This window comes from Parambassis ranga, chromosome 1 (assembly GCF_900634625.1).
Source record: "Parambassis ranga chromosome 1, fParRan2.1, whole genome shotgun sequence".
NCBI classification, from domain to species: Eukaryota; Metazoa; Chordata; class Actinopteri; family Ambassidae; genus Parambassis; species Parambassis ranga.
In genome coordinates, this window is record NC_041022.1 from 4865167 (window position 1) to 4892278 (window position 27112).

The 27112-nt window shown below is 49.7% G+C and overlaps 4 protein-coding genes and 1 long non-coding RNA gene across 9 annotated transcripts; 3 read left to right on the forward strand and 2 right to left on the reverse strand.

Moving 5' to 3' along the window:
- Positions 1-839: 839 nt before the first annotated feature.
- Positions 840-15242, forward strand: LOC114436625 (uncharacterized). The gene is made up of 3 exons (XR_003670698.1): positions 840-850; positions 8965-8972; positions 15164-15242. It is a non-coding gene; the product is annotated as an uncharacterized LOC114436625 (long non-coding RNA).
- Positions 975-1736, forward strand: mrps28 (mitochondrial ribosomal protein S28). The gene has a single exon (XM_028406991.1). It carries the CDS (start codon positions 1006-1008, stop codon positions 1552-1554), a length of 549 nt encoding a protein of 182 aa, XP_028262792.1. The 5' UTR covers positions 975-1005; the 3' UTR covers positions 1555-1736.
- On the reverse strand, positions 2330-8637 carry LOC114436610 (calpain-1 catalytic subunit-like). Of its 2 annotated transcripts, XM_028406953.1 has the most exons (22): positions 8542-8637; positions 7734-8018; positions 7467-7536; positions 6421-6539; positions 6218-6351; positions 5949-6117; positions 5786-5869; positions 5632-5717; positions 5456-5530; positions 5216-5376; positions 4871-5040; positions 4699-4710; positions 4415-4626; positions 4295-4334; positions 4106-4171; positions 3959-4016; positions 3775-3839; positions 3599-3667; positions 3267-3345; positions 3073-3186; positions 2926-2984; positions 2330-2717 (listed from the first exon to the last, which is right to left on the reverse strand). In XM_028406953.1, exons 2-22 carry the CDS (start codon positions 7971-7973, stop codon positions 2691-2693), a joined length of 2109 nt encoding a protein of 702 aa, XP_028262754.1. In that variant the 5' UTR covers positions 7974-8018; positions 8542-8637; the 3' UTR covers positions 2330-2690. The 2 variants fall into 2 exon arrangements, with proteins under 2 accessions (XP_028262754.1, XP_028262763.1); XM_028406962.1 differs by lacking the exons at positions 7467-7536; positions 7734-8018; positions 8542-8637 and adding an exon at positions 6636-6729.
- LOC114436620 (calpain-2 catalytic subunit-like) lies at positions 10121-19209 on the reverse strand. The gene is given in 22 exon segments (XM_028406976.1): positions 10121-10325; positions 10686-10744; positions 10818-10934; positions 12090-12168; positions 12254-12322; positions 12437-12501; positions 12576-12633; positions 12708-12773; positions 13366-13402; positions 13808-14019; positions 14107-14118; positions 14234-14403; positions 15208-15368; positions 15455-15520; positions 15611-15641; positions 15644-15695; positions 15779-15862; positions 15971-16139; positions 16443-16576; positions 16705-16823; positions 18137-18206; positions 18863-19209. Coding segments are annotated over 22 exon segments (2091 nt in total). The 5' UTR covers positions 19100-19209; the 3' UTR covers positions 10121-10301.
- Positions 19210-19746: 537 nt separating this feature from the next.
- On the forward strand, positions 19747-26909 carry LOC114434210 (calpain-2 catalytic subunit-like). Of its 4 annotated transcripts, none has more exons than XM_028403234.1 (21): positions 19747-20138; positions 20731-20800; positions 20887-21005; positions 22181-22314; positions 23139-23307; positions 23489-23572; positions 23658-23743; positions 23810-23884; positions 23963-24123; positions 24234-24403; positions 24510-24521; positions 24741-24952; positions 25036-25072; positions 25154-25219; positions 25298-25355; positions 25730-25794; positions 25982-26050; positions 26135-26270; positions 26343-26459; positions 26564-26622; positions 26721-26909. In XM_028403234.1, exons 1-21 carry the CDS (start codon positions 19899-19901, stop codon positions 26742-26744), a joined length of 2163 nt encoding a protein of 720 aa, XP_028259035.1. In that variant the 5' UTR covers positions 19747-19898; the 3' UTR covers positions 26745-26909. The 4 variants fall into 4 exon arrangements, 3 of the variants coding, with proteins under 3 accessions (XP_028259035.1, XP_028259044.1, XP_028259053.1); XM_028403243.1 differs by having other exon boundaries at positions 26135-26261; XM_028403252.1 differs by having other exon boundaries at positions 19748-20138; positions 26135-26213.
- Positions 26910-27112: the final 203 nt, after the last annotated feature.

Below are 27112 nucleotides of genomic sequence, written 5' to 3' on the forward strand. Positions count from 1 at the left end.
AACTCTTGTTCTTCTTTTCTTTATTATTATTATTATTATTATTTTTCTGTACGTTCTTTGGCTCAGCATATCTTCAGAATGCATGGGCCGATTCAAACCATTCAAACATCAAAAGATTCAGCTCATTCAGGACAAACAGTCAATAATAATTGCAAATATTCAAATGACTAGAGACTTTTGAGGTCTCTTCTTCTGTTACCACGGTGACAGACTGATGCTACTTTCAGCTCCGTTTTCAAATGGCGGCTCATAGGTTCAGGTTGCCTTGGATGCATGGTTGCTCATGTATGCATGGTTGCCATGCATCCAAAATCTCCTCTGAGTAGACTGCTCAGGTTCAGGTTGTCATGGATGCATGACAGAGTTTGTTTTTTGGTAAAAACAAACTTGCTGTGGCAACCAAACTTGCATTTTCTTCAGGAAATGCAAGTTTATATTCTGTGTTTATTAGGAGATAATAGGCACTTTACATGGGTAGAACTGAAAAACCTAAAAAGAACAACTGATACACTGGTAATGTTATGTAGCACCTATCTAATTACATACAAGCACATTTTAAAATGTTGATTTACATGAAACCTGAAGTTTTATTTTAAGTCACTTAGGCGATCATTTGCCACTAATCTTTTAGGTTTTGAGGAAATACTTTCAAGTTTCATTAATTTGTAGTTTGTGGTTAAATCTCAGCAGCTGGTGAAGTCAAGCTAGAGAAATTATAAGATAAATGATACTGACACTAACACAATAAATAAAAAGGTTTAAAAATGTTAAAATGTTAAACATGCGGTTATTTCGTCAACGTACCGGTGAGGAGGACACAGTAGATATGACCATAATCATGGAACAACCTGTTTGTAAACATGTTATTGTGAATTCTAGCTGTTTATTGAACAGAACTGATCTGTTTATTTCCCCCAGGAGGACGGAGAAGCTGCCGCCAGGCGGCGCCGTGCTTCTACGTCACAGGAAACGAGAGCACGTCCGTTTCCGACATTGTGGGGCAATATGGCGGCCTTGTGTAGTGTCGTGTCTGGCCTCCGACGTGTGGTCCGGTTGTCCTCCTGCAGGCTCGGCAGAAGCTCGTTTAGTTCGGACTCCGGCAGTGAGCAGTCCGTCCCGGACAAACCGCGCTCTGGCTTCGCTGCCGCCTTCGACCAGCAGTCGGAGCTCCGGCGAGAAGTGGAGGCGTCCACTCCCGGCCCGAGGGTTTCTACGTCCGATCAGGACCAGAGCTTCGCGTCGCTGCTCCGCAGGTCCCCGCTGATCCAGATGGGTCCGGCCAAGGACAAGGTGGTGGTCGGAAAGATCTTCCACGTGGTCCAGGACGACCTGTACATTGACTTCGGCGGGAAGTTCCACTGTGTGTGCCGGCGTCCGGCGACCGGAGGGGAGAATCTGCAGCGGGGCACCAAGGTCCGTCTGCGGCTCCAGGACCTGGAACTGACTGCCCGCTTTCTGGGAGCCAAAACCGACACCACCCTGTTAGAGGCCCAGGCCGTGCTGCTGGGACCACTGGAGGGACGGGCCACACGGGATCCCCCGAACCGGAACTGACAGACACTAACATAAGAGACTGTAAGAACTGTAAGCAGCTGTGACGTCACAGCAACGAGACGTAAGCACCGTGTTTGTTCAGTAATATATCGATAAAATGTATCTGTTGTGCTTTGACTGAATTCTGTCAGCTGTCCAAACCTTTGTATAATAATAATAATAATAAACCTTTGTTGCTATAATTTCAGATGTATACTTCATGTGTTTAAATGCAAATTGTTAAATGATGTTAAAATGTGTTGTTGTCTGGATGTTTTGGTCGTCTTTGGGTGGAGCCACAGTTATTCAGGTCAGGTGCAGGTGTGCAGTAATCAGTTGGAGGCTGTGTGGTGCCACGCTGAACAGACCGTGTGGTTTTGATCAGGCCTCGTTACTATGGTGAGTTTGGAGATGAACGTTGTGTAAGAAGACAAAGGTTACATTCGTCCTTCCTCCTGGTTAAGTGTGTCTTCAGTCAAGGGTGAGGCCACAAACACCATGCTGCTCCATCTGATCTGCAGATTTCTAACAGCTCACTGTCATTCAGAGTCTGGAGGACGGCTCTCCTCTCTGTTTAGGGGACTCTTAAAGTCCTCCTCTTAAAGGTTTCCTGCTCTTAATGCTGAGGGTCTTTGTGAATACGGCCCAGGGGTCTGGCCCTTTGCTGTGTGGTGAGTGCTCAGCACAGTGACACACCGTAGAGATTCATTTAATAATTTTAATGAGTTTAAATATGGAGCTGAACCTGAACGCCTCCACCTGCTGAGGCCTTCACAGACCTGCAGCCTGTGGGAGGAGGAGGAGGCGGAGGCGACAGGCATCAGCTGAGTCTTAATAAATACAGACACAGAGGATTTGCAGCGCCCCCTGTCTGCTAAGGTTACAGGAAGAGATTATAGTGAAGTGCTGAAAAAACACAGACGAGCTACATGTGAACAGAAAGAGTTCAGTTAAGGATACAGATTCTAATCTTGATGAATAATAACAGATATGACTCCATCTGCCGTGTAAATGATGCAGCTTAGTTAGAACGGGTCCTGTATGGTTCAGTATGGAGCGCATGCAGAGCGAACAGTGTGACATGAGCCCGCCACACGCACAGTCCGGCCATCGGCTGGTGTTCCTGCTGGAGGCACTTTGAGAGGAGTTCAGGTGTTTCAGCCACACATGGTCAAACACAGCCACTGCAGAGAGAAACACACATCCCGCCACCTGCTGGTTAGTCTAGAGATCAAAGCGTCAATGCACAGACAAAACTAACTATCATCCCACTGAGTGTTAGCATGATGACAGAGGTTCTGGAAGCCTCCTTGATATCAGAGTGCTTCGGATTGACCTCTGGCCTCTGGCCTACAGACTCTCTGACATCATATAATGGAAACAATTTGGTACCTCAATGATGTTCATCTCTACGCTTCCTGTCCCGTCTCTGTCCAGCTCCTGGAAGGCCCCTGAGCAACACACACACAGACACACATACAGAGGTGAGCACATGATGATGTCAGTATGGAGCTGATCAAGCGTGGCGTGCTGACGTACTGAACATGGCCTCCAGTTTGACCAGGCAGCAGGTGAAGTTGTCAAAATCAATGATCTCGTTGTCAGCGTATCGAGCGATCAGCATCTGATACAGCCTGTTGTTCAGCCTGAACCCTGAGGACAGAGCAGAGTGTGGATCAGCAACAACACACTGAGCATGCTCAGAAGACACTCTCTCACAGCGCTGCCATTACCGCCATTTTCCAAAGCCAGGCGCATTTCGTAGGAGTTCATGCAGCCAGATTTATCCAGGTCAAACTCTCTGAAGATTCCCTGTCGACACCAGAACACACTCATCAGATCAGCAGCGCCCCCTGCTGTGAGGACACACCTTGTTTCCATGGAAACGTGTTCCTCGTTAAAAGGGGGGCACGTTTCCAGGAACAAACCCTGAATTATTGAAACGCTGTCAGCTGAATGATTAAAACAGTACAGACATGTTTGAGCTGCTCACAGTCAGCCAGGTGTCCACATGTGGCCCCACCTCAGAGTGTCACCTGATCACAGCCGCTGCCATTTTGCTTACCAGCCATTTTCTGATCTTGTTCCACAGAATCTGAAACTCGAGCAGGCCGAGCCGAGCGCTGCCATCTTTCTGAGGCCTAGGTCAAGGTCCATGTGTTTTAACTGTGGAGGATACATTCTAAAGAACCACCTGAGCAGATCCTGCATCCCTATTGGACAGCAGGGTGAGGAGGATACATCCATGAGGCAGACCATGGCTCTGCATGACTCCATGCTGAATCCATCTGTCTGCAGGTCTCTGTCTGCACCCACAGAAGAAGAATCACAAAAAGGATGGAAGAGGTCAGGTGACCTCAGAGTCTGTGCTGGCAGGAAGTGACACGTGACCAGCTTTTCTCAGTGAGGAATTCTAGAAACTCACGTTTGGACACGACTCTGTTGAGGATGGTCCTGAGCTCGCGCACTGAGATCTCCATGTCCTGTCCACAGGAACATGGTTAAGTGTGATTTGAACGTTCTGCGCTTCAACACAAGATCAGCTGGAAAATGCACTGAGAGCTGAACTCACGTCTCCGGACAGCTGGGCGAACATGGATCTGAAGGAGTCGTCAATGTCGCTCTCCAACACTTCCTCCTGCAGAGAAGAAGAACAGGAAGTCACCTCAGCAGAGAGGTATGTCTTGTTTATTGTTTATTTGTTTGGAATCGTGAGCCGATTGTTCATGAGGACAAGAAGTTGAGTTGAAGGTTTGTTTACCTCTTCATCAAAGTTTGCTACCACACTGTCGTCCATCTCCCTGCACAGAAAAACACATGTTCACCTCCAGAAGGACAGACTGAGCTCACAGAATAAAACGGGACTTCCTGTTGGACTCACGTGGTCTCAGACTGCTTCTCTGTGAACACCCTCAGGACAAAGTCAGCCTCCTTTGAGGGTTCAAAGGTGGACGGGACGATCAGGTACTCGCCGGGTGGGAGGCGGAGCCTAGCGCTGACCTCGCGCAGGTTGATAAAGGTCTCGGAGCGAGCACAGGATGAGTGGCGCAGGAAGAATTCCTTCTTCATGTGGACACTGGGACAGCCTCGGAACTGCCAGACGCATGGGGTCAGTCTTTTCAAAATAAAAATGGGGAGAAGTGGTTTGACCTGTAGATGACTCACCTCCTCAGGAATCTGTCAAAATCAAACCAAAGAGAAACAAACTCAACCTGATGAAGATCACGAGACGTATCTGAGGCGTTGCCATGGTTACAGTCAGAGAAGTTGGTTATAGGGATGGGGTGATTGGGTTCTGTGGATGCAGTGTGTGTATTGTGCCATCATGACCTCTGACCTCATAGATGGCGAAGCCGATGGTGTGCATGTCCTGGCCTTGGCGGCGGTAGCGACGGCGGTCTTTCTGCATCAGAGCAACCAGGAAGCTGCAGGCAGCCTCGTCGTCCTCAGGATCATCATCCTCCTCCAGCAGGGAAATCTTATACTGAGGGTTGATCCAGAAGGTGTCTGCAGGGACAGCCAGAGGCATGATGGGATACACATAGACCTCAGCAGCCTCTTCCAGACACACATGTTTATCTCTGTCTTACTTAGCGCACCATGCTAACTCTAGCTCATTAAAAGTAAACACAACCTCCAGGTGCACTTCAAAAAGACACAACTTCACCCCCCCCCCTCTCACTGGGGTGGTTCCTGCAGCCCCCCGCGGTGCTGCCCCTCCTCCAGGTGCCCTCGAATGTCATAGTAGTCCAGAAGCTGGTGGAGTCCTGACTGAGCACGTCTGGAGTCAGATTACAGATCTCCAACCGGGAGAACTGACGCAGGAACTCCTGGAAAGACATCCTGACACACACACACACACAAACTCTTTTATCCGACTCCTCTGATGACTCTCAGATGTAGCCCCTCACTATGAACCTACCAGAACTCTCCGTCCTCCATCTTACACAGCATCTCATCCTTCTCAGCAGAGTCAATGTCGTTCCACTCAGAGGAGCTGAAATGATGTCATCCACATGGTCATCCATGTCATCACTCATCATCAGTCACTATGATAATCACTCATATCATAGTTAAAACTACTAGCAGGAGAGTCACCTGTCACTCCAGGCTCCTGTCCACTCCACCTGACCCCAGGGGTTACGGATTCGGATCAGTTTCTCCTTCTGGCCGCGGTGCTCCACCTGCAGGACAAATACGGTCGGCCATTTTGTTCCAAACCTGCACTGATGATTTGACGTGCTGAGCTCACCTGTCTGAGGCCAGTCACTGAGTAGGCGTGGCCTTTGACCAGCTTTTTAAAGGTGACTGCCTCCATGTCGAAGGCGCTGGAGATCTGAGGGTGGAGGAGACCGTTTATTTTCATGATTACTTCGACATAAAGCTGCAGTGTAAATCAGCTGAGGTGTACTGACGTCGATGGAGCAGCCCAGCAGTGACTCTCTCTCCAGAGCTTTGCTGATGATACGATACAGGTCTCTGGGAGCTTTCTTCAGCTCGTACATCTCCGACACACCTCCTGTAAAGTCCTCAAAACCTTCAGTGGTGCTGCCACCAGACAACGCCTCATAAGAACCGTTCAACCTCAAAACACACAAAAACACATCAGAAGAAATGTTAATGAACACAGTAGGTGGATGTGTGTGAATGTGGCCAGGTGGGGGTGGGTGCAGGCGGGTCGTACTTGGCGTAGGCTTTCTCCAGCAGGGCGCTCCAGAACTCACTGCCTTCAGCTGAGTGGACGAACAGCAGCTCTCCATCTTTGACAGGCAGCCGGTCATCAATCACCACATCCACCCACTCTCCGAATTGCCAGAACTGCAGAGACAGACACTGTGAACATCACACAGCTGAGTGGGCGTGGCCTCCGGACAGGTGGAGTCTCACCTGGAAATGGAAGATGCCAGCATACTGGTGCTTGAAGCTCTGACCGTGAGGAACGACGCGGTGCAACAGCTGCTCGTTTAGAGTCAGAGACCCGATGGCAGCCAGCAGCCAGCAGTCCCCTGGGAAAGAGCGGTCACATGACACAGTCTTCATCACATCAGACACGTGACCTGAAACTTCTAACTACCTTCAAATCTCTTCGTCTGACACTTTACCTGCTTTAACATCAAACACCATGTTAACTCATTGGAGGACACTTTGATCACCTTCCGATCAGACATTGATCAGCTGCCTCACATGTTAAATTACTTCTTACTTCAGCCTTAAACTGAACCCTTGACGTGTCTTCGCCTGCTTTAACATGTTCACATCAGCTGACTGCAGTCTTTCCTCCTACAGAGTTCGTCCATAAACTGATGGTCCTGTGAAGGGAGTTTGATTCGTGTGCAGCTGACCGCTGGGTTTTGCTCTTTAATGACATGATGTGAGTGGACGACATCAGGCATCCTGATCGTAAACACGTCGATTTCTCAGACAGATTCCTGTCAGCACTCAGGTCAGACCACTCTGATTGGACGATGCAGTAAAAATGTTTACGTTGACTCTAATAGGTTGATGGTCTGTGGGGACATGCTAATGCTAAGCTAAACACTAACACGTCAACTAAAACATCAGCTGCTGCATATTAGGCTGCTAATGTCTCTGACTAATGGGGGCCTCTTTTTAGTGATCAATAAAGTGATCAATACAGGTCAGAGTGCTGCCTTCAGGTTGTTGTCTTCAGGAAACTGCAGAATAAACATCAGCTCAGCTGATCGTCTGTGTGTTTCCTGGAAAGCTGCAGGTTTCTGTGTCATTTCCTGGAGAGCTGCCACTGATAACTCATGCACACAATCTGATAGGTTGAGCCCCTGCAGTGCATGCTGGGACGTTCTAATAACGTGAACACAAACTGCAGCTGGTCTCCTAGCAGCAGTTGTTGGGGAAGTTCCCTTTAAACCACAGACAGATGCAGAGTGAGAGAGGTCACGTGACTGCGTACTCACCCAGGGCGCCCTGACAGATGTCCGTCCTGGTGGCCCCACCCACAATGAACTCAGGGTTAGATGTCAGCTCCTGAAAAACAGCCAATCAGAGACACTCCTCTGTTCAAGCACTACTCTCTTGACACTCTAGATGACACATGAATAATGAAACTGCCTCAAAATACACAAAGCTGTGTGGACCCTGGTACTGCCCGCCCTTCTTCACTTATTAGCTTTAGCCCTGTTAGCCTCGGCCCTGTGTGTTTCCTGCAGAGTTTTGGTTCTCACCGTCGGTCTCTTCCATTCTACTCCTCTGGTTTTAGCAGTGAATGGTCCGAGTTCTTTAAAACCCAGGGAGGCCGGTTCTGCTGGGAACATCGGGTCCTTGAACAGGCCTCCATGTAGCAGACACTCCTCCTTCAGAACTTGGTAGTCCTGGTTCAGGTAGCACACCGCTTGCTGGAACAAGCCCAGCCCTGCAGCTCGGTCCCGGTCCTTCTGGATCCTCCGTGACACGCCTCCAAACATCCTGACCCACAAAGACACACCTCGTGACCAGTCAGAGGAACCAGACTGATCCAAACAGGACCACAGGGACAGGGATGGGTTGAAGAGAAGAAGACCTGTTAGTTCACTGGAAACTCAAATACACCTGAACCAGCACCAAAACCCGATCCTGGTTTACTGTAGTTAGGGTCCTGTTCTGATTCTGAGCAGCAGCTAAACAGAGCAGCAGCTGTGTCTGTCTGTTTCTCTGTGTGTGTGTCTGTCTCTCTCTCTCTCTCTCTGTGTCTGTGTGTGTCTGTCTTTCTCTCTCTCTCTCTCTCTCTCTCTGTGTCCTCTTCTCCATTGCCAACATCGAAGCATCAACCTGAAGCTATGACGTCACAGAGGAGGTCCTGCGCACGCAGCCTCCCTGTGATGACCAGCCGGTCTGAAAGGTCCACTTTGTGCATCAGTCCCACAGCAAACTGAAAACAGCACAAACACCCCGCTGCGGCTCCTGTCTTTACTTCCTGTCCTTCTACCGTGCTCGTGACGTCACCAGAACTGCTGCAAAGATGTGAAAACTGTTTAATCAGCTGATTGGACTTACGTGCAGACGGTACGTGTAGTTTGTCGGGTCTCCGGGGCACCGGGTCTCCCTGCTGGATCCGTGAGGCGCTCCTGGTTCTAGATGATGCTGCTGCCGCTGCTGCTGAGGAGGCTGTGCTGCAGCACCGAGCCCCGCCCGTCCCGAGGGGCCAGGGGCGGGGCCACCGGGCAACCCAGGGGGCGTGTCCCCGCAGCTTCCGCCCTGTGTGTGTTACATGCTGCCTGCAGCTGTTTGCGGCGGCTTGGATATGATGCGGGTGTTTTCAGCTGCAGGTTCACGGATCCTCAACATGAGAAGTGAGAAGAATAATTTGCTTCTTGCATTTCTTCCTGTTTGTCAAGTCAAGTTAAAACATGTGATTATAACAGATGATACCGTTCTCCTCATTTATGGGTGGAGCCTAAATTATTCAGGTCAGGTGAGACACACAGGTGTGTGTGTGTGTGTGTGTGACACGCTTTCTGACCGTGTGAGTTTCACGCAGCCTCGGTGGCGTCTTCGTGGTTTGATGTGTGACGATTGACCGGATTGACCGGATGGCCCGGTGAGCGCGCCGCCGTGAACGCGCCTCGCTGTTCATCAGACCGGTTGGATGGACTCCGAGCGTGCGGAGCGTTTGGACATGATGGAGGACAGAGCCGGGGACGCTGCACCTGCAGACGGTGTCCAAAGGAGGGCGCTCAAACTCACGGAGGAAGGTATGAAAGAAAAACTTTATCACAAACTGAGGCAGCTCATTACATATTCATGATGTTGAAGAAGTCACTCTGAAGTTCACATTAAAGGACTTAATGTGTCCTTTGTGAATGTGAACAGGGCTTTCAGATCCAGGCTGAGCAGCCTCAGTGTGGATGAAGGTCAGAGTGCTGCAGCCGGGCATTAGCTGCTGGCTGAGAGGAGGCGAGCGGCTCTGAAGCAGGAGCAGGCTCGGCTGTCTGGAGGAGCTGCAGCTCCACATATAAGACCACGGATGGAGGTCTTATATGAAGGCCCTCACACATGAGCTGCTGCTGGGGGGGATGAGCTTGTTAGACACACAGGTTAACAGAGCTCCTTTCAGATCCTCAGCAGGCCCTCAGGGCCCAGCCAAGATCCACAGGCCTGCAGACCTAACACCTGAAAACCCCTCAGAGACAAACCTGCAGCACAGAGCAGCAAAGCCCAGATTATACAAACGAGGGCGGGGGAGTGGTGCTCACTGCGGGGGGCCTGGTTCAGACTGTCTGTGAGGACAGTGCTGTGGACAGGCCTGTTGGTCTGTGCTGCAGGCGGAGCGCTGCTCCAGACTTGGGACTGAGCGTTAGTTCTCCTGTAGTTTGTTTGTAGTTGATGGATGGACTCTTTAATTGGTGCTGGAAGGGTTAAAGCTCTTAAGTTCTTGATGCTCCATATTGAGGGGACTGAGCATCATTGACGTCTTTGTGTCTTGAACTGTGTGATGCCACAGCTGTGGTTGTTGTAGCTGTTGTTCTGTTCTAGATGTCTTATTTTTGATGGAGTTAGGCTAACAGGCGAACACTTTCCCTCTGCCTGCAGGATTTATTCAGACGGTTCCTTCTATAAATAACACACACACAGCCTGTTTGTGAACAGATTTACTGACCGACAGTAACTGCAGAGAATAAAACATACAGGTATATATATATATATATATTCATATATAAGCATCACATAAAGACGTTATCTGTGAGTGGCGGAGAAGAGGCAGCTGTAAACAGGAAAATAAGGTGGGCAGGCTGCGGTCCGGCTGAGGCTCCGCCTTAGATCATGGCGAAATTTAACCACTGCAGGGAGACAGAACAGCGGGTTACTGAGCATCATGGGGTTAAATCCTGCTGACAGAGCAGCCCGTTTCATGAAGCAGGTTCAGTGAAACTCTGAGTATTTTCTCAGGGAGGACCGTAAACCTGAGGCCGTCACTGTGGTGAAAAGTAGAGGAAAGTAGGCGGGGTCTTTGTTTCAGCATCTGTTGCCATGGTGAATCATGGTACCGGGCTCCATTGATGATAGCTTTTTATAGTCAAGGTGCTTCACTCAGTTCATCTCTAAGTGTTGACTGAAACCTCAGAGTAAATCAGAGTTCACGTTTAAACTCCGAGTTTGCTGAACCTCCTTCATGAGACGGACCTGCTTTCTGTTCTCACCTGGTTGAAGTCGAGCTCGATCGAGCCGCTGTTGTGAGGGTCCAGCTTCTTAAAGATCCCTGAGGAGGAAGACAAGACGACATGTCAGGCTCACTTTCAGATGTTAGCCTGTTAGCCAGAAAAGTGACTCACGGAACATCATCTCCAGCCTCATCACACAGCCCACGAAGTTGTCGAAGTCGATGGTCATGTCCGGCTCGGAGTACCGAGCCACCAGCAGCTGGTAGATGGTGTTATTCAGAGTGAAGCCTGGAGAAGGACGGCAGAGTTAGTGAAGCACAGCACCAACATGCTAAGATGGATACAGCTGAGGACATCAGGGTTTAAAAAACTGAAAATGTCATATTTATCAGTATTTATATGAGCATGGACTTCCCCTACAGAGATAAATAAAGTAGTTCTTACACAGAGTGATGCTAAAGCTAATGGGCTAACTAATGCTAACACTCAGGTACTGAATTAGCTCGATGCATAGTTATCATAGCTGGGGACAGTTAATGCTAAGCTAAACAGCTAGCTTCAGGATCACTGTGCAGAACATCAGTGTGTGTGTGTCGGAGAAATGAAATGTCAATGAGCGAACTTTAGATACTCGTACTGCTAACAGTATAATGAACGAGTGCAGTAACGTACCATCTCCGTCACTTTACTGGAAGAAACTCCAGACAGCAGCAGAAAGAAAGAAGCATGAATGTTAGGACAGCAAGAGAAATACTGCAGGAGAAGAAGTTCCTATGATGACATGAGTCACTTCCAGCTGTGACTCAGTGGGAAGCACCCTGACTCATGTCCTGCCCTTCCCCACTTCAGTTTCAAATATTTCACCCTTCATCTTCAGCAGTGAGCACGGAGCAGGAGACAGACTGGGATCAGCTCAGTGTTCAGTCTGTAGCATCTGTACCAAATAATCTTAAAGAAACCACTGTGAGCCACTAGGTGGAGCAGTGAGTCAGTCTGTCCTCAGTTCATCCAGAGAGGAAGACTCAGAGGTGTCTCTGGTCCAGAAGCCTCCAGCAGCAGCCCGTATGATGGTCTGCTGGATCAGCTCCGTGCTCTCTGCTGGATCAGGGACCAGGCTTCTAGTCCTCCACGCTGCTGATGTTTCTGTGTGAGGAAGAGGAGGCTCCGTGCTCGGCCGGCCGCTCCATCCTGCGCTCTGATGTCTCCTCCCTGAATAAATGTCTCCTATCTGGACTCGGCAGTGGGAGTTCAGAGACCGCTGCGCCTTTGTCCTCACAGAGACATGGCTCAGAGACAGAGTTGTGGACGCCTCCGTCCAGCAGCTGACAGACGTGCAGCTCTGTGCGGTGCAGCTCGCCGTGCTTTCTACTTCCTGGTGGAGCACAGGCTCCACCCCACAGCTTGTCTTTCTGTTTCTGTAATAAACCTTCAATATAAACCAACCTGCGTCTTTGAAGGCGACTCTCATCTCAGGGGTGCTCATCGTCCCGGAGTCATCGGTGTCGTTCTTCTTGTACAGTGACTGTACACACAGAAAGAAGACTCGTGACTGAGTATCAATCAATCAATAACATTTTTGGATTTAGGGGTCAAAGGTCACATCTCACCAGATATCGTTGCACCTTCTTCCACAGTGTGGCGAACTCTCCGAGGCCGAGCTTCCCGTTCCCGCTGTCCTGTTGACCACGGGTTAAAGATCACTGACCACATGACACTTCCTGCATTACATGACAACCTCTTACTGATTTACTGTTAACAAGCCGCTGCACAGGAAGAGCTTTAAAGGATACGTCCATGAGGTTGACCATAATCCTGCAGGTCTCCATGCTGAAGCCGTCAGTTTTGATGTCAGTTCCTGTAGAAAAAAGAAGAAGACAGGAAGTCAACGCTGCAGCTGCAGCTGTGCAGCATGTTGATGCTTCAGCTCACGTTTGGACACAATCTTGTTCATGATGGTCCTCAGCTCCACTGCAGAGATCTCCATGTCCTGGAACACAAACCGCCAGTCAGCTGACAGTCAACGCCACGTCTGCTCTGTGATGTCACCAAACACAAACTTACAGGTCCGGCGAGTTTAGAGAAGAGTCCTCTGAATCCTGAGTCTACCTCCGCTTCAGACACAGTTTCCTGGATAGAGACACCATCACAACCATCAACAGCAGCCTTCACTGAACAGACGTGTTCATAATTCCATCATCATGTGATCCAACTGCAGTCCTGTCCGTCAGCCCGCCACACCTCTATGCTAAAACCTTACACGTTTACTAATTACATGGAGGAGTACAGCTAAAGAGGGGGCGTGGCCTCTTTGAGGGACAGCTGGGCGCTCGCTCTTTGTCCAGAGGGTTTTTGCGTTCTTAAGTGGATCATCCAGATCAGTAATTATGGGCGGCTGCTCCTGTAAACGGAAAAAACCGGTTCCAGAACGGCTGCTCCTCCGACAGCAGCCTGTACCTGGAATCTCGTCAGGCGTGACTGCAGGTGAATTCACGCCCTGGCGCCTGTCTACTGTAAACACTGCACTTCCCCTGCTGTCCCTGTATCCGAGGGCCCTGCAGGCCTTGTTACTGTGGGACATGGATTTTGGTTTGTTCAGTGTGAACAGTGAGTTCACATGAAGAACAACTTTCAGTCCCTTCAGTCAGAGGATCCAGGAGCGGAGGAAATGATCATCAAACAAACAGCAGCCGTACAACCTCATACATCAGGAGTTACTCACATCATCAAGTTCAGCGTTGACCGGGTCGTCACAGGGTCTGGGGGGGAAGAGTCATACATCATTAAACTTCAGCTCACCCACACCTCCACACTGTGAAAGTACCAGGATGTTCCACTCCATCAGGTCGCTTTCAGTCTTCAAGCTTTTCTACACACAATCCTGAAAAGATGTCAAATAAGTGCATCATCTAACCTAAAATGTTTAAATAATCTGACCCAGAGGGTCAAAGTTCAAACCCGCTGTGACAGTAGTGTGTCCCACTTGTATCTACACTGCATCTATACTCATGTACCAGTCTGAGGGCTGCAGGACAGACTGAGAGGGAAAAGCACAAGTGTGGACTTGGGATCGCAGCCACTTCCTCTGCAGGTCTGAAAGCTCCATTCACAGACCACAGAGAGGCTCTGTGGACCGGCCTAGTCCTCACAAACACACTACTTACTTGGTCTCTGTCTGCTTCTCAGAGAAAACCCGGATGCAGAAGTCCCCGTTGAGGTGCGGGTCGAAGGTGGACGGGATAATCAGGTACTCGCCGGGAGGCAGTTTGAAGCGGTTGCTGACCTCACGCAGGTTGATGAAGGTTTCTGACCTCGCTGTCTGAGCATGTGTCAGGAAGAAATTCTTATCCAGGTGCACCTCCCTCTGCCCATGGAACTGTGTGAGGAGGGGGGGGGCATCAATGTCACATCTTCATGGTCTCATATACAGTATATGCAGGGTCTCACACACACCCCCACTCACCTGCTTTGGAAGCTGAAAAAAAGGAGGAAGAAGACAGTGAGACACTGGATCATCACCACTTCCTGTTCTTCAGTAAGTCAGAGCTTTACATGTTAATCTGATCTGAAACACAGTCATCTCTTCTGACCTCATAGATGGCGAACCCAATGGTGTGCATGTCTTCCCCTTGTTTGCGCAGCCTCCTGCGGTTTTTCTGGATCAGACCCAGCACAAAGCTGCAGCCCACCTCACCGTCATCGGGGTCGTCGTCTTCCTCCTCAAGCTTAATCACAAACTGAGGGTTCGTCCAGAACGTGTCTGCAGAGAAACCACATGTCAGTCCTCACACAGTCGTCACACAGTCCTCACACAGTCAGCACACAGCTTGTTCCACACTCCTCGAGAACAGAGAACTCTCTTCTCCCTCCCCCAGGTGGCAAGAACAGGAACAATGTTAGTTTCTTTATGGAGTAATCACACTCCCCGAGAAGCGTGTGTGCAGAACTCCTCATACGGCCCGCCCACTGCAGCGCATGTCACACACAAAAGGTTGACCATGCAATTGTATTGCAAATTGTGCGCACAGTCATGGTTACCTGGCCTAATGAGCTGATAATGTTCAGGGAAGAGGGCGCACAGCATGACAATAGATAGAAGATCAGTGTAGCTGCCTGTAGCAGACCTCTGGTCTGTGTGAGTTTCATTCTGTGAACGTGTGGATGACTGTCTGCAATAATACATCCCGTCTCCCGGTGTTTAATGTAAGCGTCCAGCCGCTGTAACGCCGTGATCAATACTGGGATTAATTTTTATCGCCACCTTTTAGACAGACACTCTCCTCTGTGCGCCGTGTTTCTCCTTCCAGGAGCTGTTTGCCGGCTGCTCATCTGAACTTTCCATCGTCGCTATACTTCCTCCTTCTGTCTGTGTGTTCTGCACCTGAAGAAGCTTTTGGCTTCTCCACATTCATCACGTCTACTAAATTCCGACCAATCACACAATTGTTCTCACACACTACCGAGAAAAAACTTCTGAGAGTTCTCCGATAAGAACAAAGTTCTCGTGGAGCATGGACCAGTCACACAGTCTAAATGTGCCAAATGGAAATGGAAGCATACTAACAGGGGTGATTACGACAACCTCCAGCGGTGGATCCTCTCCTCCAGGTGCCATCGAATTTGCTGACGCTCCAGTGTTTGACAGAGTCATCATCGATGGTGTCCGGGGTCAGAGTGCACACCTCGATACGAGAGTAGTGGCGCAGGAAATCGGTGAAGGACATCCTGCAGAGACAGAGCAGAGAGGAGCTCTTCACTACAGTAAGTGTCTATGGTGGAATCATGGCTGCTGTTACTGCAGAGACTCCTACCAGAACTCTCCGTCCTCTGCATTGGCATGAGGACAGTCTCCCTGTACCGACTTCCACTCAGATGACCTGTAGGAAGAAAAAAAACTTGGCTTTCAGCCAACGGCATTCTTAGCACATTCAATATTTCCATTTTGGAACGTCAGTCGGTTTGGGTACCCGTCACTCCAGGCTCCAGTCCACTCCACCTGCCCCAGGGGTTCCTCATCCTCACCAGCTTCTCCTGGCGACCCCGGTAGTTCACCTGCAAACAAATCACAGCCCATCATGCTGCTGCTGCTCCGTCACCTGTCTGCCTCATTCTCAGTCCCTAACAGCTAACGTTACCTCTACTGCACCGGTCAGTGAGTAGGCGTGGCCTTTGACCAGCTTCTGACTGGTCACAGCCTCAGAGTCTGCAGCGCTCGTGATCTACAGGGACATAAAATGAACATCGTAGCTGTGGATTTGATGGTGGTTCATGACGGGTCTGGATGTAACTGTGTTTGTGGATATAATGGGGTGTCCTGTCACACTCACGTCGATGGAGCAGCCAAGCAGCGCTCCAGCTTCCAGGGCCTTCTTGAGAATCTGGAACAAGTTGGAAGGGGGGCGCTTCAGGTCATAGTTTTCAGCAATACCTCCAGTGAAATCCTCAAAGCCCTCTGTGGTGGAACCGCCAGACAGTGCTTCGTAGCAGCCGTTGGCTCTGCACACAGAAGGCTGAACATAAGGAACAAAACCTCGGCACATAAAGCGTTCACAGAGAGCAGAGGCAGTGGAAGCGATGTCAGAGTGTCTCAGCTCATCAGTGCCAGATGAGTTACTACTAAATCTCTCTATTTGCAGATGATGCTCTAATCTTACTGCAGACATGTCAGCTTGAAACAACCCTCCCAACACGATGTCAACCTCCGAGGTGAGTTCAGACGCTGTAACTCAAAGGTGAGAACACAAAGACCTGATCTGTGCAGGCGTGTGTCGTCCTCACAAATACCAGGTCAGGACTTACTTGGCATAGGCCTTCTCCAGTAGGGCGCTCCAGAACTCCCGCCCCTCTGCTGAGTGGACGAACATCAGCTCTCCATCTTTAACTGGCAGCCTGTCGTCGATCACCACATCCACCCACTCACCAAACTGCCAGAACTGCAGAGACAGAAACATAAAGCAGACTTTTACTTTGAAAGTCTAACCAGCCTTCTTCCTACTTTAGAATTAGAGATTCTTTTTATTATTCTCTCCTTGCGTGCAGTTCATGTGTGTGTTCATGTTACCTGGAAGTGAAAGATGCCGGCGTAATCATCACCAAAGCCCTGGTCGGTGGGAACAACTCTGGCCATCACATACTCATTCAGGGTCAGAGAGGCAATGGCCGCCAACAACCAGCAGTCACCTGGACAGACAGGAAGTGTCAGTTCCTCCAGAACTCACAGATGGCCTTGCTGCTGCCCCCTACAGGGCTCATCATGTATAGCTGCATCAGCCTCAGAGTGGTACCTACCTTCTTTCAGGTTCTTTTGTGTTTAATAACAGTTTAACCCTAACCCTACTGCACACAAGTATGTGACCCACCAACCTTATACCAAGAAAGAGTTTTGTGATTTTTAACACCCAGCATCTCTAAAGCTGGGGACACACGGCAGTCTGAAAGGACTAGGAGGACTCACTGACAGCCTGTCCTCAGCAGCCATTATGAACCTGATGAGGGATCAGACCACACCAGCTGGTGGCACTAATGCGCTAATGCTCGAAGAAGAAGAAGAAGTAACACTGAGGACAGTCGCTGCTGCTGCTGCAGCTGTCTGCTCAGACAAAACACACAGAGAAACAGCGGGTTTGGATCAACGGAGGAGTCGATCATGTTTTAACATTCCCGCTACTTCTGGTTTTCTTCTGACCCCCCACAGAGCTCTGTCCCCTCACACACTGACAGGGTTCAGTGCCAACTGTCCACAACCAGCGCAGACCGCTGCTGTACCCGACAGGGACTCACAGCTGACCTCCTGTAGTGTGTCCTCAGCCTAATTCTACACAACTGAGCTGACACCAGAAGCTTCTCTTTGGGAGTTAACATGTTTTTTACTTTAATTGAGTTCAACCCATGAAACGAAACCACAAATATTCACTGAGCTGAAAGGAGGTCTCACTCTGAACTGAATTCCTGGGCCAACCGACAAAAAAGATTCTACATGTGAAAACAAATCTGTTACACAAGCAGCGAGTGTGAGGTCGACTGAAGGCCCTGACTCATCCACCGCAGCCCTGTGTGTGTGTCTGCCTCACTGAGGACCCAGCTGAGGGTGGACTCTCTGAGGCCTAGAAGCAGGTTCAAAATGTCCTCACGCAGGCAGAAAGACCAACCTGTGTGTGTGTGTGTTTCGGGTGTGTCCTCATTGACAGCTCATACCCTGTCTCCAATGTTTGACTTGTGTTTGTCTCTCGCCTCCATAACAATAGCTGGCAGGCCTTTTCCTGTTCTCCTGCTTCCTGCTCAGCCAATCAGCGCTCAGCACAGCAGCGCCCTCCAGTTACTGAGGAACCCGTTTCAGCTGCTTCACATTAACTTCTCAGCTTAAAATGTTTGCAGGAGGTTCCAGAAAAGGCCGACTGCCACAGGCGCCACCGCCCATCACCACAACACAGCGAGCATCCAATCACGTCCATCCAGATTTTAATGCAGATAAACAGACTCCAGGAAACACTCACCCAGCGCTCCCTGACAGATGTCAGTCCTGGTGGCTCCGCCCACGATGAACTCTGGTTTAGAGACCAGTTCCTGGTGGACAGAGGACATCATAAGACACGTCACGAGACAGCAAGATGTCACCACATCCAAAGTGTCCACATTCATCACTGAGGAGGGTAAACGTATGGCTGGAGGCCCTCATTCAGGCCTGCATCTGAACACACTGAACTATATACGTATAACTATATATATATAACTATATCTAGCCTATATAACTACAGATCAAATATGTGTTTCCATGCTGAACTTGTCGTTTCTCTATGGACAGAGTTAGTTCTGAGGAGACCTGATCTGTAACAGGAACACTGAACGCTCTGTGTGTGTGTCTGCATGTGTATCTGTGTGTGTAGGTGTGTATCAGTGTGTTACTCTGTCTGTGTGTCTGTGTGTATCTGTGTGTGTCTATGTGTGTGTGTGTGTGTGTGTATCTGTGTGTGTGTGTGTTTTGTGGCATACGTATTTTTATGTGTGTGTGTTTTGTGGTGTGTGTGTGTGTATCTATGTGTGTGTGTATCTATGTGTGTGTGTTTGTGTAGCCGCCACCTATACGCACTACAGCAGTCAACCCCGCCCCTCCAACCGCACCCACTCACTCTAAACAAGCCAGCCTGTCAGATAAACTCAGATATATTGATTAATCCCGGAGGACAGAGGTCACAGGTTCGGTTTCAGTCTGCTGTTCTTACTGTGGGTCTCTTCCAGGTGACGCCGCGGGTCTTGTAGGAACTTGCGCCCAGCTCGTTGAAGCCCAGAGATTCGGGCGCGGCAGGGAAGCTCGGGTCGCAGAACAGCTTCCCTGCCGCGCGGCACTGCGCCCGCAGCGCGGCGAAGTTCTGGTTGAGGTACGGCGTCGCGTTGGCGTTGGTTCCGAAGCCCGCAGCCAAGGCCCGCTTCTTGGCCAAAGTTGATGCCACGCCAGACATGATGCCTAAGATCCAGAAAGTTTCAGGTCTGCGTGGAAAACTCCTCAAACTTTTCCTCTCGCTGATTTCTGCGAGTCAGACCTCCGCCCCGAACCGGAGGAGGAGCCAGGCGCTCGGTCCTCTCAGGGTCGGGCTCTCTCTCTCTGAGTCATGCAAACAGGAAGAAGCAGCTCTGCATCAAAACCTCCAACAGTCTGCACACACGCAAAGAAACACTCAAAAAAGCACACACCCGAACACACACGTCCTCCGAAAACAAAGTGGACCACATTTATTTAACCCTTAAAGCTGCTTGTTATTAAGATCAACTGTTCTGACTGCGAGTGTGTGTGTCTCTCTGTGTGTGTCTGTGCCTCAGTCTGTGTGTGTGTGTCTGTCTGTGTGTGTGTGTGTATGTGTGTGTCTCAGTGTGTGTGTGTGTCTGTGTATGTGTGTGTCTGTGTGTGCCTCAGTCTGTGTATGTGTGTCTGTGTGTGTATTTGTGTGTGTGTGTGTGTGTGTGTGTATCTGTGTGTGTGTGTGTATCTATGTGTGCGTGTGTGTGCCTCAGTCTGTGTATGTGTGTGTATGTGTGTGTGTGTGCCTCAGTCTGTGTATGTGTGTGTGTGTGTGTGTGCTTCAAGACTGTTTGCTCTGCACTCTAAGTGCACTGATATCACAGCTCCGTCACCTGGACTGAGGTTCCTCCCTCATACACCTGACACCCTTTAAGGACTCAGACCCACACTGACCTCCTCAGACAACCTCAGCAGACCATCAGTAACTTCTCCCAGTCCCACTTGACTGACACAATCTCAGGATGGCGAGGATGGCGGCAGACTTGGCAAGGAGGAAGGCCCAGGCTGAGGACAGTGCCGGCAGTCGGGTCAATGCCGTCTCCTTCAACCAGCAGGACTTTGAGCATCTGCTGCGTGAGAGCCTGCAGAGCGGCTCGTTATTCTGCGACCCCACCTTCCCCGCCGACTGGGACTCTCTGGGGTATAACCAGCTTGGACGCTACTCATCCAAAACTGTTGGCGTGGAGTGGAGACGGCCCACAGTGAGTTCATCAGTCACAGCGCCTTGTTTCGTCTCATGTTGTTGCATCTTTAACCTGCGGTTCTGACTCAGGGATGACTTTAATGAGACCCAGAGGGGGGCCTCCTGCTGATGAGGGTGGAGAAGGAGCTTCAGCCATTGGTCCTACACACTGGTTCAGACCAGCTGGAGTCTTTGTTAAACTGAGAGCTTCAAGGTTAAAGGTGGACTTGGTGTCTGCCTAATGAACCAAGCTGGTTCATGATTTGCTAAGCTTAGCTAAGCAAATCATGAACCAGCTTGTTCATGAGTCCACCTTGAAGCTCTCAGTTTACTCCAGTTGGTCTGAACCAGTGTGCAGGACCAATGGCTCATGACCAGGACCAGATTAGATTTCATATCTTGTTTGTTTGTGGGTTTTAGGGAGTCACCTTTTGGAGCTGTGTTCTGATAAACTGACTGAAACCAGCTCCACACTGAGTGACTCAGTCTGTGTTAAACATTAAGCTGCTCTGTGTTCACCTTCTGTCTAATGTTGACATTACATGTGTTCTAACGTCTTCACTGGAGACAGAAGGAATGATTGTTACTGAGCTGCTGTCTCGTCCAATCAGGAGCTGTGTTCTGACCCTAAGTTCGTCATTGATGGAGCCAAAAGGACCGACATCTGTCAAGGAGTCCTGGGTAAGACTTCTGAGGCATACGCCACACACAGAGCACCAATGGAAAGCTGACCTGTGTGGTCATGTGACCTGTGTGTGCACTGTCAGGAGACTGCTGGCTGCTGGCTGCCATCGCCTCCCTGACTCTGGACCCTCAGATTCTGATCAGAGTGGTGCCTCCCAGGCAGAGCTTCACCTCGCAGTACGCCGGCATCTTCCACTTCCAGGTAAGAAAAATCCCCCCCGAGCAAACCAATAGGAGCCGTCAGGACGACGAGGACGGAGCAGCAGACAGGTTCAGACCTGAAGCTGTTCTGTGAGGTTCAGAAACCCTCCTGTCATGTTGGTCTGTCCCATTCCAGAGGTGCAGGAGGTTGGAGCCTCTGGACCTGTAGAGTCCTCTTAAAGACTTCTCTGCTCCTCCTTCAGCTCCATCAGTTCAGAAAAATCCCCCCCGAGCAAACTAATAGGAGCCGTCAGGATGACGAGGACGAAGCAGCAGACAGGTTCAGACCTGAAGCTGTTCTGTGAGGTTCAGAAACCCTCCTGTCATGTTGGTCTGTCCCATTCCAGAGTGCAGGAGGTTGGAGCCTCTGGACCTGTAGAGTCCTCCTAAAGACTTCTCTGCTCCTCCATCAGCTCCATCAGTTCTAACAGTTTGGTGGAGACATGGTTTATATGTGGTGGGAGCACCTGTCCAGGTCCTCCATGCATGTTCAGAAATATTAACAGGTTAGAAATCTAATCTGATCTGAATGATAAACAATAACAAAAACTCGGGTCACAGAATGGTCGTATATACCTGGAATACTGTAAAAATATAACGGCATGAAATATCATCCAATATGGATATAACATAATTTAATCAATTAAATATGAAAAAATTATGAGCATGACTGCTTTGAGTGACAGGCCGTATCACAGCATGTGTTTCCTGCCTCCGCGATCGCCGGCCCCCACGGGTGACGTCACAGAAGCTCTGTCCACAGTTCTGACTGTCAGTGAGTCCGACTGACCGCCAGTGGGTCTGACTGACCTTCAGTGGGTCCGACTGACAGTCAGGAGCATGAGCGGCTCACAAACTGTTTGTCTTCCACAGGAAGTGACATCATGATGCAAATGAAACACTCTAGTATCAAATCTTCACCTCAGTCACAAACTGAAAAGACACCAAGTATTGATGCTTCTGAGTTTAAAAAGTGTGACGCTGCGGTCAGTGTAGGGTTAATACAGGCCACTGTTTACTTCCTGTTTCTGTCAGCATTGTTTCTTTTGCCTAATCTGTTTATGATGTAACTATGGCAACAGACCACTGTCCACCTTCACTACAGCAGGGCACTGACACCATTGAACAGGATGTGCAGAGTCCTCAGAGGAAGTGACATCATGTCTGTCTGTGCAGCTGTGGCAGTACGGTGAGTGGGTGGACGTGGTCGTGGACGACCGTCTGCCGGTCAGAGATGGGAAGCTGCTGTTCGTCCACTCAGCAGAGGGAGACGAGTTCTGGAGTGCCCTGCTGGAGAAGGCCTACGCCAAGTAAGCTATGCTAAGCTAAGAGGATGAATTAGCATGTTAGCATTATCATCACAAAACATGCTTAACTTTACTGTACCTGCTGTCTGACGTAACTACGACGTAAAAAACTGCGTTTTAAGTACTGGCAAAATGTGATATGAATGGCTTGCGATAAACATGCACACAAACACACACACAAACAAGCACACACACAAACAAACACGCACACACAAACACACACACAAACAAACACATGCACACAAACATGCACACAAACACGCATGCACACACACACACACACATACGCACGCACACGCACAAACATGCATGCATGCACGCACACAAACACACACACAAACAAACACGCATACACGCACACAAACACACACACGCACAAACAAACAAACACACAAACACACACACGCATGCACACACAAACAAACACGCATGCACACACACAAACACACACACAAAAACAAACACGCACTCACGCACACACAAACACACACACACACAAACACACACACACCACCTCTGTAGCCACTCTCAGTATTTGGGACTGGACTCATTAAACATTGCTGTGACCTCGGCTGACCCGGGGAAGCTCTGTGACGGGATGTGTGGGTGTGTTTGTTGGTGTGATTGTTGGTGTGACTGTTGGTGGGTGCTGGTGGTGATAGCATGAGGGTGGAGCAGGCTGTACTCCATCAACTCAGCCTGGAAAACAAACACAGCTGCAGATAGGCGTGATGACTCAACAGGTACAACTGATTTACCACCAATATCACCAATATGATCACAGGATGCAGTGTGATTGATTAGCACTGCCTCGTCTCTGCCTGCAGGGTGAACGGCTCTTATGAGGCTCTGAATGGAGGTTCTAGTATCGAAGGTTTTGAGGATTTCACCGGAGGCATCGCTGAGAGTTTCAACTTGAAGGAGGAGCCGCCCTTCCTCTTCAACATCATGAGGAAAGCTCTGAAGCGCGGCTCACTGCTCGGCTGCTCTATCGATGTAAACGTTTCTCCTCTGACATTGAGCAAAATGCTTTTCTAGGACTTTTAGTTGCTGATTACCATATTTAATTTAGCTCATTAGCATATTTTGTTAAGATGTGATGTTTCGGCCGCACCATCAGCATGTTATTAGAGCTGTAACATGCTGCTAATTGTTGACGTGTGTCTCTGCTGTTCAGACTTCCAGCTCGAATGAAACTGAGGCCATCACAAGTCAGAAGCTGGTCAAAGGTCACGCGTACTCCATCACCGCAGCAGAGAAGGTGAGGCATTCAGCAAAACCTGCACGATGCTTTATTTCAGTCTGGTTAGAGCTGGAGAGATGCCCACAGCTGGTTGGCTCTGCAGGTTCATCGGTTCGGTTCTCTGGTGGAGCTGATCCGGATCAGGAACCCCTGGGGTCAGGTGGAGTGGACTGGAGCTTGGAGTGACAAGTGAGTCTTGTTAAGCGTGTCCCACCTGGTTCATAGACAGAGGGACTGACTCGGTTTGGGTTTTAGCTCGAGGGAGTGGGACATGGTGCAGCCAGAGGAACGGAGCAGACTGGACCACTCTGCAGAGGACGGAGAGTTCTGGTGGGTGGAGCCTGTTGCTGGATTTCTGAAGTGAAATAAAGGTTTGTGGAGGTTGATGTCTCTCTCTTTGACCTACAGGATGTCCTACACTGACTTCCTGCTCCAGTTTTCCCGCCTCGACATCTGTAATCTGACGCCGGATGCATTGACCGACAACGAGGTTGCCCGCTGGAACTACGTGGAGTTTGAAGGCGTTTGGAAAACTGGTGCCACTGCTGGTGGTTGTAGGAACTACACTGGTATGTGATGGCTTTATTTGATCAGAACCAGATATGTTCCTGTTGGAGGTCAAAGGTTAAACGGAGAGCTGCTCTGTATGTGTCTCCCCTGACTCTCTGTGTCTCTGCAGCCACATTCTGCTCAAACCCTCAGTTCTTCATCCAGCTGGACGATGTGGACGATGACCCTCACGACGGTGAGGACGGCTGCACTGTCTTGATTGGTCTCATGCAGAAGGACGCTAGAAGGGAGAGGCGCTTCGGACGAGACCTCAACACCATCGGCTTCGCCATCTATGAGGCATGAACACACACAGTCTACCACCAGTCCCTGGTGACCTCCTGACCTCGAATGAGCACATTCCAGACTCGTGTCTCATGCTGTCTCATTCTGTTTTTCTTTCCAGGTTCCTGATGAGGTGAGTCAGAGTTCTGTTTCATCCTCCAACCACCATGCCCACCAGGGTCATGGTAGTAACAGGGGCAGCTGAGATCCACTCCCTCAAGCAGGTCATGGATTGGGCTTGGGGTCTCCGCCCTGGTTTCTCTGACGGCACACACTCTGGTGTCATGTCTGTTAACTGTCAGCACAGTACAGTCGGTACCTGACAGACAGGTGGTTCTTCTTCTTTGTTCAGTATAAAGGTCGCACCAACGCCCATCTGGGCCCAGACGTCTTGCTGAGGAGAGCGGCGGTGGCTCGCAGTCAAACCTTTACCAATCTGAGGGAGGTGTGTGATCGATTTAAACTGCCACCTGGAGAGTACGTGATTGTCCCCTCCACCTTCGAACCACACCGCAATGGGAGCTTCATCCTCAGGGTGTTCACCGAGAAGCAGGCCCACAGCAGGTCAGGGACCCTGGGAGACATGGTACTGGTCAGACTGGTTGGATTGGTGCTGCCTCTGATATCACTGTTTCATTGTGTTTCAGTCCGATGGAGGAGGATGTAGACGCCAACATTGAGGAGGTCTGTAACAGATCATAACACATCTGATCATATGACCAAAGCTCCACCCATTCATGGTTTCCACAACCTGTCTCCCTCCAGCCGGACGTCAGGCAGCAGGACGTAGACCCTCACTTCAAGCGGCTCTTCCTGCAGATCTCTGGAAACGTAACAACAGTTTCTACTGATTCTGCTGACAGTTTCACTTCCTGTCACATGACCCACCATGTCTCCTCTGTGTTAAAGGATGCTGAGATCTCCACCTCTGAGCTGCATCAGATTCTGGACCGCGTGGTTACTCAGAGTAAGAACAAAGTCTCTGAGGACATGAAGTGCTGTCCCAGCAAATCACATGTACACTACAGCTGTGTGTGTCTGTGTGTGTGTTTCTGTGTGTGCCTGTGTGTGTGTGTGTGTGTCTGTGTGTGTGTTTCTGTGTCCGTGTGTGTTTCTGTGCGTGTGTGTCTGTTTTTGTGTGTGTGTGTGTGTCTGTGTGTGTGTTTCTGTGTCCGTGTGTGTTTCTGTGCGTGTGTGTGCTTGTGTGTGTTTGTGTGTGTGTTTGTTTTTGTGTGTGTGTGTGTGTGTGTGTGTGTCTGTTTTGTGTGTGTGTGTGTGTTTCTGTGTGTGTGCGTTTCTCTGTGTCTGTGTGTGTGTGTGTGTGTGTCTGTGTGTTTCTAGGAACAGATGTTAAAACTGATGGCTTCAGTCTGCAGACCTGCCGTGACATCATCAGCCTGATGGATGTATCCTCAGTGAGATACTAAAAAGAAAATTGATAAATCTGATCAATAATGACAGAAACAGTTAAGCCCAGATCATTGATCACTAATTCAGATGATTGATTATGACGGGACAGATCATAAAGGCATGCATGTGAGGTGGGCTGACAGTGGTCCATTCGGTCGTCTGTGGTCTTTAACTGCTGTTCAGACTGATGGAAGCTCCAGACTGGGTCTGCTGGAGTTCCACCGTGTGTGGATGAAGATCCAGAGATACTTGGTGAGACCCGACCGACCGATCCACGCACAGGTTCCTGAACCCCTCACATTGATTCAAATAAACATGTTTTCTTGTGGGCTGTAGGAGATCTTTAAGCACCACGACTCAGACTGTTCCGGTTCGATGAGCAGTCATGAGATGAGAGTGGCTCTGGCAGAAGCTGGTAAGGACCGGGCCCCACATTGCTGTGGTGTCTGTCCCACCTCTGAAGGCAGGCAGGGTTAGCGTTCTAGTGGCGGCCCTTCTGGTGTGAAGGGTTTGGTGGTTCCTAAAGTTCTGGTCTGTGTTCCAGGTTTCCAGGTGAACAGTGCTGTGATCCAGGAAATCGTCAGTCGCTACGCTGACAGCAGTTACGCTGTGGACTTCGACGGCTTCGTCGGCTGCTTGATCCGCCTGGAGCTGCTCTTCAGTGAGTCTCATGAGTCTTGAAACCAGATTCATCATCAGGACTGAGGGGACTGGCTCTGCAGGTCTTGCAGTGATTTTTTTATATAAAGTGTTTTGCTCCCACAGAGATGTTCAGAACTCTGGACAAGAAGAACCAGGGGCAGATTCAACTGGATCTGCAGCAGGTGTGTCTGTGTGCCCCCCCCCCCCCCATCTGTCTGCTGTGTTGTTATTGGTTGGTACTGTGTCACCTGATCATTGTTAATCTCTTCTGCTCTTGCAGTGGCTCTGCCTCGCCATTAACTGACAGGCGCCCTCTCCTGGAGCATGCTGACAGTCCTGCAGGGATTTAATCTGAGTGTGGTCTTGAATGTAATCATGAAATAATCTAATCTCAATTTAATCTCAGTTACTCTGATACACGATTAGCAAAATTGATCAAATTAAAAAGGTGTCTGGGTCACACACCTGCTGCCTGTTTTCTGTAGTTTTACTTTTGTTGAGGTAAAGTGTGTTCGTGTGTCTGTGTGTGTGTGTGTGTGAGAGCCTCCGTCTGTAACGTGATGGTGAGTTGCTGCTTTTAGTTTGGTTGGAAACAGCGATAATTGCAGCAGGAATAAAGTCTGTCTGTCTGTCTGTCTCTCTCTCTCTCTGTCTGTCTGGCTGTCTCTCTCT

Coding starts and splice junctions, on each gene's coding strand:
- LOC114434210 (XM_028403234.1), top strand. CDS start 19,899: ATGGCGAGGATGGCGGCAGACTTGGCAAGGAGGAAGGCCCAGGCTGAG. Junction 20,139..20,730: donor TGGAGTGGAGACGGCCCACA/GTGAGTTCATCA, acceptor TCGTCCAATCAG/GAGCTGTGTTCTGACCCTAA. Junction 23,744..23,809: donor ACTGGAGCTTGGAGTGACAA/GTGAGTCTTGTT, acceptor TTTGGGTTTTAG/CTCGAGGGAGTGGGACATGG.
- mrps28 (XM_028406991.1), top strand. CDS start 1,006: ATGGCGGCCTTGTGTAGTGTCGTGTCTGGCCTCCGACGTGTGGTCCGG.
- LOC114436610 (XM_028406953.1), bottom strand. CDS start 7,973: ATGTTTGGAGGCGTGTCACGGAGGATCCAGAAGGACCGGGACCGAGCT. Junction 6,118..6,217: donor CTGGAGAAAGCCTACGCCAA/GTACGACCCGCC, acceptor GTGTGTTTTGAG/GTTGAACGGTTCTTATGAGG. Junction 5,531..5,631: donor ACAGGAGCCTGGAGTGACAG/GTGACTCTCCTG, acceptor ACATCATTTCAG/CTCCTCTGAGTGGAACGACA.